We start from the raw sequence: 13,554 nt of genomic DNA, 5'->3' as shown, positions 1-13,554 counted from the left end.
AAGTCTTTTTTCTGCTTTCTCTTTTGTCGAGTTACTTCTTCCAAAAAGCTGTTTGATCATGATTAATCTCTCACAATTTCAAAAGAGGTTAAAAAAGCACTTCACTTTACTCATCTGGCCCAACAACTCCACCCAGATGGCTGCCAGTACCGTTACACATCCATCTCTATAACCTGCATCTGAAGACTCCTTTGGATTTCTCATGCAACATACAAGATAGAGGAAAGAGTTTAAAATAATACCCTAATAACATTAATGTCATCCCTGACTGAAACTTTTCTAAATTTTGAATTAATTTTCAGTGTTTTACCATCATGGTCTACATCAAATCACACATCAGTTTTTGCAAGCACTGAATCTCTGATATGGGTATTAGCTGATGGGCCTCCTTCAAACTTTTGGTGGGTATCTTACATTCATTTAGAAACTCAGACATTGCAAGCATTGCTTGTCATATGTATCTCTCCTGTATCTCACAATTTGATAAATGGTATTCAACGTGTTATGCTTCCCGTGTAGCTGCTTTTCAGTGTAACTTAGATGTCTCATAGTTTCCTTAGTCTTTGATATGTTTCTATACAAATTCTTGTAATTCCTCAGAATATATTGTGTAAAAAGCAAAGATGGGTTTATATAAACATCTCTTCTCCATCTAAAACATGCTGTGATGAGGTCAATCAACTGTGGAGAACAGAAAATCACAGAGCTACAAGGCGCATGATGCCTTATGTATTTTCTAATGTCACGGTGCTGTTTTTAACCACATTAATGTGGATCAATCAGAGTATTTGGGAGAACTTTTAAGGTAAATTTAACACACCACAGCAAATCAGGGGAAAAAAATTCTTACAAATAATTTTGCAATTCCATAATGCCTCTAAAATTGTTTAATTAATGTCGTATAGCCAAGTGAGAGCATGTGTGGACCCTGCAAAGAACTGGAATCCCATCCAGGATGTACTCCCCCATAATGGCTCCCAGTGATTGTGGGATAGGCTCCAGACCGCCACAACCCTGATGAGGGGTAGCGCTTAAGTGAGCAAGAGAGTGACCTTAATGTTAGCATTACACATGTCTGTCGTACAGAAACTGGAACAGAGGTCAATAAGTAGCACAAAAGGAAGACAAAGCGCAGATGTGCCACTGGAGAGAACAGGGTCCCTGTACTCTACCCCTGCAACCACTCGTATACCTGTCTTTGCACCAACAACCGGCCAACACTCACTTGACCTCAGCTACTAAGGCTCGAGCGACATTTTAAAAAAAAAAAAAGGAGCCAAATAAAACAAATGTCCTTTGTTAGCCTTCTGTATCGAAGGAAATATAAACAACATTAATTGGAGTGCTGGCACTAAGATAGCCATTAACGCAGGTAAATGAGCTACTAGGTGCGATTTTTGTGAGGTCACATACTGCCACCTGGTGGTCGTACCTCATATGACGCCAACAAAAGCCGAAAAAAAAAGGGGTTTCTACAACGTGAGGTTATTTAGCTTCCCAGTGCTTTAGCCATTCGTACAGCGGGGTATTCTTACTCTATCCGTAGAGTCAGGGCTACCACTACCTCACCTGCTGCCCCAGCTGTTCTCTAACTGTCAAAGATGGTGCCGCAAAACTGGAGCATCGTTCTTCACTTCTGCACGTCAGACCGCCACGGAACGCGGAAGCTCTGCTCAAAACGAGACGGCGCGTAGACGAGAAGGACCCGCAGCAGGTAGGGAGGGCGGCGCGCGCCGGGGCTCGGGCTCCCGTGCTGAAGAGCGGACGTTTAGTGCGGCGTCCGAGCAGCTCAGCGTGAACAAGGGACCCGGTTCCCACGGCGCGGGCCCAAAACACGGTACCGTTCAGCCTGGTGTGTCACTAGCTCAGATGGCTGTGTACTACTGGTTAGAACTGCTGCTTCTGGACCCAAGAAGATCACAGGTTCGAGCCCCTAGCCTTGACTGTCACATGCTGTATTAAGTTAGTGGCTCTGCCTTTGGAGAAAAGCGTTAGGTAAGTGTAAATGAGTACATTTCAGTAACTGACGCCGCTACGTTGTACACGTTTCTGTACGGTCTTGACAAAGAAAGAAACTTGAGAATTGCGTAAAAGTATTAAAATTTCGCAGTCTTCCTTTGTCTTATTAATAATAGAATGAACAATGCAAGGTATTTCGCCAACAAATTTGAGCAGGGCGACACAAAGTGTTGGAAGCCGTGCCTGAGGCGCTAAGGACGAGGACGGGTACAGCCACTTCTGGCAGCGCGCGGTGCGGGGTCACGTGCTTCCCGCCTGATCCTCCCGCCGTGCGCACGCGACACTCCTCGTCACTGGCCGCCATCGACGCTCGTCTTTACGCTCCACATTACGGTAGACTGTGCCCCACGAACAGCCAATAAAACAAAGTCAAAAACTGTAGTTATTAAAACATACTATATGCATCGTGTTAGGAAAGGAGGACAAAAGAAGTTAGATAAAGATAATGCATTTTATAGTGTTTTTCTTAAGGGCAAGGCAAGATACAATGTAAACAGGAACAAGGTACAAAAAAAGAACCAAAAACAAAACAAAAAACATTTCCAAAAATGAAGTGTAAAAGGGCAGCATCCGGTTTAGAAAAAAGTACCTACAGGGTTCTGATCCATGTTATTTCCAGGCCACTGTCCAAAATATCATCAATTTCAAGCACAACTGGTACAATACCACAAAGAGTCCAATAAACCCTTGGTATCAAAAAGTACTTACAGTGTTTTCAGGTATTTTTTTCCTGCACTCAAAGCCTGCTAAATTAAAACAAGAGATTTACAACAACATATCTTAAAAATCCCATGTACTTCTTTGTAAACGGGAGCTGCCCATTGTTTCTGCATAAAGATAATTGAGGAAAAAAAAAATACAAAGAAAAATTTTAGCACCATATTTGGTCCATTTTGGGTTATGTAGCATGATGTTATGGAACCATTATGCTGGGAAAAAGAACATTTACTGGGTTTGTTGCCTTCATTCTAAGATGAACAAAAACCACATTCTGACTTTTGACTTTGGTTTAGAGTTTGAGTTTACACCCTGTTTTAAAGTCACACTAATAGCCTGAACTTGGAGTGAATATACAGCCTCTGATTGCCTCAACATTATAATTACTATTTTTTTTAAAGACACCTGCTGTGCTGCTTTAAGGTAATACATTTTCTTAGTTTTTCTAATTATGTCCACATCTCACCTTATTCTGTGTGACACGTATACATGTTCAGAAACATTCAGAGAAAATGCAGTGATTTTTCATCCTTCAGCCATGCAGAGACAATTAGGACAGAAAGTTGAAAAGTGACAGAGCTCAAGCACAGCGCCGATGTGAAGGCCGCCTGCCCCACCCTTACCACACTTACCACCCTTACCACAACTTCACACACGGTATTACTCATTTACCACTGCTCCACTTTCAAGTATAGCTCATGGTGCCCAGTGCCATGGAATCAAACTCCTAGACCCAGCAGCGCTGCTCTTTGTAAACCTGCTTCCGTCTTGCTAGACTCTATCTGCCATTTCCCAAAAGCCCTCTGAAGCCACTTTCAAAGACCTGCAAAAACCCACCCCAGCCTTCCACCACCTGACACACTCACGCTCACACACACATGCAGCAATCCTTCTCCTCTTGCCTTTCCACAACAGCTTGGTTTTTCTGGGAAGTCTATAAACTTTCCCAAGTATAAACTACCCGATTGAGCATTATTTCATAAGCATTAATACGAAGCTATTTCCCCCCAAATGCCAGAAACCTGAAAAATAAACTTTAAGAAATTTTAGATTACACTCAGCAACTTTTTATAGCTGCTCATTTCAATTATGAATCATTTCAGACCTTTTAGCAGCACAGCCACAAAGCTATTCTCAAAAGTACTCTGAAATGTAAAATCACACACTTCCACTTCAAATATGAAGTGTTTTGCTCCATAACCAAATCAAGTAGTTGGTGTGTTTATATTACACACACACATATATATATATATATATATATATATACACACGTGTGCAACGTACATCACGTTGTAAATAAGCATCTGTAAGTCTCCAAACATCATCAAGCCATGCCCAGAAACCACCTCACTTTGCCCTTATCCTGACACACCAGTACACGGACCATCACTGCACACCCTCAGACCCCCCTGTCTCATACTTGGACACTGAAATTGCACACGCATCACAAGGAGAAGACACCATGGGTCACACTTAGAGGCAACACAGAGCTGAGCTGTAACGAAGCTGAATGCAAGTGAGGAATCAGCCATGTAAGCCACACATCACTTAAATCATACAAACAGTAGTAAGTAGAGAGAGACGTGCACAGAAAGACACACACAAAGAGAGGTATCGATCAAAGCACAGTGAAAAAGAGAAAAGCCCAGACAGAAGATGAACGATGTGTAGTGCCAACCCTGTTCTATGTCTTACTTGAGAGGATTTCCAAATAGTTTTAAAAAAGGACTAAAAGCAGAGTACCTGCCATTGTTTGGACTGCTAGACTTCCCAAAAGTAGACTGGGAGAGTCTCTCTTTCTTTACACGTGTTGCTCTGTTATTTCAGCCCTGTGGGCAGAGAGTGTAAACAGCACTCCTAAACCAGAGCCAGAAAGCGATTTCAAAGGTGACATGAGGCTGTCAGTGGTGCCGCTCTGTAGGGAACACAGAGAAAGCCCAGTAGCGTGCGTCGGGGACACTTCCACCACACACCTGCAGGAAGACGGTACGAATGAATGGTGCGAAGGGGCGCCCCTGTCGTGACACCGCTGTTAGCAGAATACTCATTGTTCAGGGCAGGGTGTCACAGTCTGCGGCCGCTTTGCCAAATATGGAAATTATGACACAGCCACCATGTCAGTGGTACAATATGGAGGCTAAATCCAAAATCCCAAGATCCCTGCACACTACACAACGCACTAAACGGATCACCTAATTAAGTCAACTGCCTCGTATACTGAGATCACCTCATTTTTACGATGACATACGACAGGCATCACATTTATTATGGACACATAAGAGCAGGGTGTAGAGTAGGACTATGCCTTGCGTAACAATTCCTTATAGATATTTGGAGAAATGTATGGCAGTTTTCAGAATGACATGCACAAATGAATAACTACCTGATTTTTTTGCAGTAGGAAAAACGGAAAAGCAAAACTCTGGGAATCCCAATACAATGCGGTCAATGATTATTTAATAGAGTGTTAGCTGTGGTTCACTTGACGACTGCAGGGGTATCCTTTAAATAACGGTGCAGTCAGATAACAGGCCTTACTATTTTTTTTTTTTTAAGGTTTTCTTCCATTCATGTCCCAGGATGCTCTTTGTGCAGTGATTAAAATGCCAAACGTCTGAGACCATGAGTTTGCATTAGCTCTCAAAAGACAAGAAGAAAGTTCCAATACTTCAATGCATAAAAATGAAGTAATACACTTAGATTTATGGTCTTGGCTGGATACAACGCGATTATGTTTTCAACAGAATGACACTTTCAGCATTTCTGTGTAAAAGCAAAATTGCATTAAAATTTTTGCAGATATCTTTGTTCATCTCAGATGGGGAAATTTTAGCGCTGATTGAAACATTTCTATGACAATGTCATAGATTTTGGTAAGAAGCCTTTCTATTGCACATTTCCTCATCATTTATGGGTTATGTCAAAGATATATACTGAAAAAGAAGCAAAACAATATTATTATACTTATGAGAAAACTACTCAAATCTATCAAAACTGAAACACAAGAAAAACGTAAAATAGTATAACTAAACCACTAAATATTAAGGAAAGAATAGCAAAGATATTATTTCAATTCCCTTGTGATTTTTTTAAGCAAAAAGCAGTGATTTTTTAATTAAAAAAGCAATTACCATTAATACGTGCTGTACTAAACGTTGGAGTGATTTAACACGTTTATATAATGCCTTCGTCAGGAGGAATAAGGACGGAGAGGGAACAATAATTAATGATGAAAGGTTTTATTGTTATTATTAATAAGTAAATTGTACTTTACAGCTAAAACTGCCATTTAGGGACAATCCTGTGTAAAATTTTATGGCTGTCTGCAATTTTCAGTAGTGGAAGTATCTGTGTTGACTGCACAACCTAGACTATTATTGATCTGTTTTTTTTATAATTCACATTTAACTCTAGTATGGTAAAATGCCAAATTAAAACACTGGCTGATTTTTTAAGATTAACTGTAGACTTAAATCAAGTTGAAATTTAAAAATTGTATTTCATAACAATTTTTAAAGAATTGCTGGTAGAGATTTTTGAATGATTGTCCATCAATTTAAAAGAAAAAAAACCATAAAAAATAAATAAATACATAATCAGGCATTAAATAAAGCCCAATAATGACATAGGAAGTGTCCATTATTGCTAAAGTTGCAGTATACAGCATTACAATAGTAATTTGGTATTTCAGGTGGGAAAAAGTGAATATTCCAAAAATAATTAGCTGCATTAAGATATGACAATGTTAATGCACAGTTAATTTGATACCTTTGTTTTGTTTTGTTTCTTTTTCTATGGGTGCAACATGACAAAAATTAAAAGCGTTGCAGTAACAGCTGTCATTCACAAGAGGTGGCAGAATTTTAGCAAAGATTAAAGTAATGATTCCTATAAAGTAAAGAAGTGACAAAGAGATTCCCTTATTCTCAACCAATCTGATGACACTGTGACCTGAATAATAGAAACAATTTCAAACAATCCCTGAATTATATGAGTGTCTAGATTCACAGCAGCACGAGGCAGCAATGCGTCTTATCTCACCATTACTGTATGCAGTTAGTAATCTGCAAGACTGTTTCGTTTTTACACTGGAAGAAAAGGGACATTGTATCTCAGCCCAAAAGTAAAACAACTACACTTTACTGCACTAAATGCACAAAAAAACTACTCTTGTGAGAGACAGTGTTACATGTATTACAGGTTTTAAAAAGTCATTAAATTACTATAAATAAATGTTTATTAAATAAATAATGTTTTGATTTTGACAAATTATATACTGCATCTTTAAGTAATGCACTCAAGATTTTGAAAAAAAAAAACATTCTAAAGTGCATTAAATTACAAAAATGAGCCACTTCATTCATCATTATTGTTCACGTGTAATCACACAACAAAACTACTGTCAGCAATAAAGGATATAACTGCTATCTAGCAGGTACTGTACTTTTCCTAATACTATATTTAATACTGTCCAGCAGAAATTAAAATGAAAAGTTAGTGCTTAACCCAGACGCAGAGCTCACACTATTCATTAGAAAAATATTTCAGCAGTCTTGAACATCAGCCATTTGAAGTAGTTATTCAGTTATTCTGTGCCTTGGGAAAAGGCATCGCATTAGGTAACTGGGGAAATAATCTAAATACGACATTGGTGTTTCCTTTCAATAACTTTATTTTTAATGGGAAAATTCTGAGATTAAGATTATCTCCATTTAATACAAAGTCCAGTTTACTGGAGATCATGTGAACTTTTGCGTCCAAATATAGATTACAAAAAATATAGCCTTAATATTCTTCTGGATAGCAAAGCTGCAATTGTTAAATCAATTAAGTGAGTATAAATTCCACTGCCTCAAGATTTAAAAAAAAAAACCATAATACTGCCCAGCAATATTAGAATTTTGTTGTGTAATCAGCCCTCTGTGACAATGTGTGGTATCTTGTCTAGGGACATGACTATCAAGTGCTTCCAGGTATCAATACTGCAACGACCTTGACTTTTCTTGTCCGAAACCTCACTTGGGTATTCCAATGAATATTCCACATTTGATGTTCCGATGCACCAGTTAAATACTGCACAAGTTACAAAAAGGTTGTGTTTTTTTTGTCACAAAGTCCATCTTTGCTTTGATCACATTTCGGGCTTTATGCTATGCAACAGTTTCCCTGGGATTGCCTATTTCCAGTACAGTTCTGTGTTCTCTGTAAACTATTTCCTATCATACTGCAACAGCAGTGTTAACTGAACACATAAAGCAGCAATATATACAAAATATGTTGTTTCTTTCTCATATGTGTGTCTTTTAACAATGTAAACCAATCTGTTCAAAGTGTTCAGATTAACGCAGGGCAGTTGGTGATTTGTTTACAAAAAGTATCTGAGACACAATTTAATCATCTCCATTACTTTTCTTTAGTTAGTGACACGAGATGATTTTATTTCAAGTTCTGCAGATTTATTCCAAAACTGAATTTAACATTGCCTGTTATCAATAATTAATTTGAAAGTGTAAATACGGCAAGTGATTTTTTTTAATATATCTCTAAAACATGGGATAAACATTGCCAAGTTAAACAAATTGCATAGACCCCCAAACAGCAGATCTGCCCGAGGACCTGATTAACTTCAAATTTCAGGCTGAAAGTGTGTTGTGTGTCACAAGACTAAAGCAGAAATACATCTCTAAGGAAAAAAAAAAAAACCCAAAAAAACAACACAATTATAAAACACACATTCTGAAACAATAAGCAAAGTTAACAAACACCCTTTCGTAATAGTTGCTCTCATTTTCAGCTCGTTTCAGTCCTTTGATTTGAGCACTTGTGTTTAACCCAACTGCTGCATTACCATCTTTGGGCTAAAAACTTTTAAAGTAAACTGAAATGTCTTTGGATTTCAAAACTGAACAAATTTGGTGATGTTCAATGCTCAAAGGCCTTTGGCACTGGATTTAATTTGGAGGTTTTTTGTTTGATTTTTTTTTAAATAATAATTAATATTCAAAGCACTCTTCAGCACGTCTATAGCACAAAATCCATAGACAACCATACAGCAATCCAAAGGCACCCATATGGCACTCGGAACATAGTCTAGCAGGCAGGACTTGTGCATTGATGTGTGATGTCATCCTGCAGAACTCAGCTTCTAAACCCTCTGGAAAGGTGCTATTGCTTTCTTTTTTACTTCTTATCAATCAATTAAAGCATCCTCTCGAAGCTTAAGGACACTGCAGTGACCCTCCCTCCCCCCACTTTTCATCACGTGGTTTCAACAACTTGTCTGCTTTCTTCAAAGTCTTTTGTGTACATTTAGTAAACCAGCACTAAAAGTGTCCTTTTTATTTAAATTTTATGGTACCCACACACCCCCCACACCCCACCCCACAACATGACAAGAAATGTACAGTTTGTTACAAATTAATGCAAGGTTACTTTTTCCTTTCCAAATAGTTGGAAGGAACCCAGCCCTTCTGAGGCCGTCCGCCATCAAGAACCTGGCAGTACCACCATCCGTTCGGATTGCGCTCCAGGACTTCCAAACTGGTTCCCTCAGAAAAACCCATTGTCTCCTCGTCTCCACGGTAATCGGCTATGGAGATGTAAACTTCTTTGAGGTTGTTGTGTATGAGGTGGGATTTCTCTATGGGTTTGGGTTTCACTGTGGAGACGGGGATTCCATTGCGCTGGGTGACCCTGCTCAAGGTCTCCGTGCTGCCCATACCCACCTTGTCCGGTTGCTGCAGCCTAGTGTCGGCCACCTGGGGGCGCACGACACTGAAGGAGGAGTTGCGGCGCACGGTCGTGCCGGACTTCAGCTGGTCAGTGGAGTTGAGGGACTCGTTCCTCCGGAGGGAACCTGTATGGACATTGGTGTCTTTGACGGGTGCTGACACAAACACAGACTGGGGCCTCACAGCAAGCTGCCGCACCCCGTTCCTCATCTTCACTGAGCCATTGACCATCCCGGTGGGTTTGCCAAAGCCCCCTGGCGGCTTGGATGGAATGGGCGGGGTGACCCTCCTCATGTTTTGGTTTATGTTATTGAGGGCCTGTACCCTCTGCTCATTCTTCTCCAGGCTGTTGGACTTGCTCACGCTCCCTGGCTTGGATGCAACACCATCTGACTCAGAACCAGCTGTGTCAGACTGTGCCCGGAGAGGCTCCAGGTAGTAGGTGGGAGCCCAGCCCTCTGTGTCCCCCCATCGAACGTACCACCAGCCGCTCTCCTGCTTCTCCAGCACCTCGACCTCGACCCCTGCCGGGAAGCTGATTTCAGAATCCTGCACTTTCTCATAGGCGTCTGTGGTACGGTAGAAAGATGTTTCAAAATCCGAGTCTCCCCTGCTTCCTTTTGAGTAGATGCTGGACAAGTCAGACGTGCTCCAGGATGAGACAGAGTCTTCGGAAGAAACAACGGAAGCGGTTTCTGAGTCCTCACCTCTGGAGGCCTTCAAACCATGCTTCAGTTGTCCAGTGGGCCGGAGCTGGCGTCGCAAGGTGCTGATGTCCATTTTCTCTGGACTCTGAGGCTCTGACTTTGCCAAAAGTGGTTTGGGTCTTACCACAGGTTTTGGTTTGGTGGATGGGCTTTGGCCTGTTTTTGGTTCCACATCTTTCTTGGTCTCAGGCTGCTTGGTTGACCCCCGGGTGGACTCATCAGAGGAAGACCTGGTGCTGGCCTCCTCGGCTTTGGTTAGGGACTGACCCCTGCTCAACTCTGGCAGGATTTTTCTCACGGCTTTTCCACTTCCCAATAAACTGCGGGAGCCTGTGGGTTTGCGGCCTGTGGAGAAGGAGGTCTTTGAGGAGTCAGAGTCACCACTCGACTCCTTGCTAGAGGGCACGTCCTCAGTGTATGGCCTAAAGCCGTCATTCTCATAGATGGACTCCTCCTCTTTAGCAATGTCCTCAGTAGACTCCCCAATCTTGAACGTGGCACTCTGCAGAAGGGATACTGGGGGCTGCTTGGAGAAAGACTGCGGGTTTCTCTCTAAAGTAGTGTCCTCAAGTTTTGCATCCACGGAAGACTCTTCCTTCAGCAAATCCAGATCAACCTCCAAATCAAGCCCAGTGGCAGGGACATCATACTCGGGTTCCTCGTAGACTGGCTTGCTTGGGGACTCTGCAGCTTTGGTGGCTGGACTGCAGGGTGGAACAGCTTCCTCGGAGTCCTGCTTCTTTACTGGTGGAGCAGGAGGTGGGACTTTGGGCCTGGTCAGAGTGCTGGTCCGTCTGCTTAGGTTAGGTTTTTTTCTTTTATCAATGTAGGAGCAAGGAGCCCAGCCTTCCATGTCTCCAATTTGCACGTACCACCATCCACCTGAATTCTTTTCTATAACCTACCAGCAGAAAAATGTTCAGAATTTAACAGTATTTGGACAGTGACTGTCCATACATTGCAACAGCTAAAAAAAGGAAAGATTAACAAATTATTATTATCTTTCATTACATCACATTCATGTTCATTTTATATAATTCTTATCAGTTATAAATTAGTGCAACATTATTCTAAGATACAAAATGTCTCGACAAATATGGACTGTATGCAGGAGTCCTCATGTTATGAACCTTTGAGTTAGATATTTTTAAAGATACAAATAATTTTCACTATTTATTTATTTTTTATTTTATTTTATTTATTTATTGTATTTGCTGTGGCGTAAACATCAGGTGAGCTTCCGCAAATAATTATGTTAGATGGCAATAAAGAGCACAAACACAGCAGTGACATGAAACTGTATTAATTGTTGTTACAGCGGTGCCCCAAAGCCTGGTTTTCCATACTGATAGAGTTTCCAGCTCATGTCTAGTGTTCTTGGCAGTCAGTGATCAATTACATGATGAAGAATGCTGTGCAGGCGGTGACATGGTGGCACAGCGAGTAGCACTACCACCTCACAGCGCCTGAGTTGTTTACCTAATTCTGTGTGAGCCCAACTCAGTATCTGTGGAGTTGTTTCCTTCCACAGTCCAAAGACATGCAATTCAAGGGAATTGGACACTCTAAATTGTTCATAGAGAGTAAACAGGTGTGTGAGTGTCTGCATGTCTGGCTACCCTACGATGGACTGGCATCCCATGTACAGAGTATCTTCCATTTATAAAAGCCATATTAAAAACTCTTACAGAAACTACTCAGTAAATAAATAGAGGTAAGTGTCTACTATTACACTTTATTGACTGCAAACTGACAATGTCCAAATGCTGATGACAGCTGTGCATGCTCATGTGATGAATCAGTCCCATTTTTGTAATTTTCTTTTGTGACCTCCTCAGGCATAAATGAGCCATGCTGTTGGTATTTAAGGTGAAGCACTTTTTAATGCATTCTTTACCTACCACTTGCTGCACCGAGGTTCATCGTTCAATGTTTTAATGTTGTTTCAAGTGAAGAAAAGATAATAGAATAAAAATCTTGTATCAGAAAGGCACCCTGTCCATGGGGTATCCTGTCTTACACCCAGTGTTTCCAGAATAGACTCTGGAACACTGAGACCCTACATTGTATAAGTGGTTGATGAAAATAGAATAAAGTAAGTCTTACAGCAAATTTTTAATGAATTACAGCTTTCTCAAGTTTTTTTTTTCCCCCCCAAATTAAACCTAGCCTGTGAATAAATCAAGAGAGGTTTATATTAAGTTTTCATTGCTTGTAGTGCAGTAAATGGACAATTCCAGTGACAGCCAGACTTTTAGTCCTAATTATGTCAATTGAGGATCCAGTATACGGTTTTTTAATAGCAAAATATTATTTTTATTACATAGCCACTGCCTGATACATATTCATCTTGATTACTCTCCCTCATATTCATTTTCTTGTTGCATGCATATATTTGGGTTATCAAAATCATATGTAACACATGCCAAAAGAAAAGACTAACCGCTGGGTTCCTAATCCGGATTCCTAGTAGTAAGAATATGGGAATGAGAAATGGTGAGAGTGGTTTTTATCACTGTCACAACCCGTGCTGTAATGTAGACATTCTTATTGAGTATGTCATTAAAGATTTTAAAAAGTAATTTAAGGATTAGGTGTATACCTTTCCTACTGTTTTCTGTTTAAACAAGTGTCTGCTTCTTAGAAGGAACAACAGTTATATGTTGTAGGGGACACAAGCAAGTTTTATAAGTTTTTTAGCTATGTCCACGAAAGTACAGTAACTCACTTCAGCCTTTTGTCCTCCACGGAAGCTGATGCCATCAGAAATACAGGACTGGAACTCTGCAATGGTGTAGTACTCCGCTTCAACAGTAGGGGGCTCGGGTGGCTTGGGTAACTGAAATCCCTGCAGAAAGGGAATTTAACCTGGTTTCAGGAAACTCCATGTATGACTTTTTTTTTTGTTTGTTTGTTTGTTTTTTTGTCATTATTTCACTTCTAACTGCAGACTTTCCAAAGAGAGAAACAATAAGGCAAGTAACTGACCAGGCTGGTTTCCCTTCGAGGGGGGGGCTTTTGTCTGAGGTTGGGAGAACCTAGGAAATTGAAGAAAATATGAGCAAATGTAGATATTGCATAACACAGAGCAAGCTTATCCAATCTATGCAGCAAATAACAAACTGGCAGAATAAGGACATACATTCAACAATACATTTTTTCATAAAACAAGACATACTGACACCAGCAAACTGCAAAAACACTTTCTTGAGTTTAGCATTACCTTTATTTACTTAGCAGATGCTTTTCTCCAAGCAACTTACAACGGATACTATGTAGTGTTACTAGCACACACACCTTATTCATCAAGGTGACTTACACTGCTAGATACACTACTTACAATGGCTCACTCATCCATACATCAGTGAAAGACACTCTCT

The 13,554-nt window shown here is 40.5% G+C and overlaps 1 protein-coding gene across 3 annotated transcripts in view; it reads right to left on the bottom strand.

Annotated features, from left to right (window-relative positions):
- Window positions 1–9,103: 9,103 nt before the first annotated feature.
- The window catches only part of sh3pxd2aa (SH3 and PX domains 2Aa), a 97,210-nt gene continuing 92,759 nt past the window's right edge, over window positions 9,104–13,554 (bottom strand). For all 3 annotated transcript variants that reach the window (XM_018750920.2, XM_018750922.2, XM_018750921.2), the window contains 3 exons: window positions 13,163–13,212; window positions 12,903–13,022; window positions 9,104–11,075 (listed from right to left, as the gene is read on the bottom strand). In XM_018750920.2, coding sequence (XP_018606436.1) covers window positions 9,165–11,075; window positions 12,903–13,022; window positions 13,163–13,212 — 2,081 coding nt within the window. In that variant the 3' untranslated portion in view covers window positions 9,104–9,164. The remainder of the gene's footprint in view (window positions 11,076–12,902; window positions 13,023–13,162; window positions 13,213–13,554) is intronic.

Source organism: Scleropages formosus, chromosome 16 (assembly GCF_900964775.1).
Source record: "Scleropages formosus chromosome 16, fSclFor1.1, whole genome shotgun sequence".
NCBI classification, from domain to species: Eukaryota; Metazoa; Chordata; class Actinopteri; order Osteoglossiformes; family Osteoglossidae; genus Scleropages; species Scleropages formosus.
The sequence above is the reverse complement of the archived record's forward strand: the minus strand, read 5'-3'. Positions and strand labels throughout refer to the sequence as shown.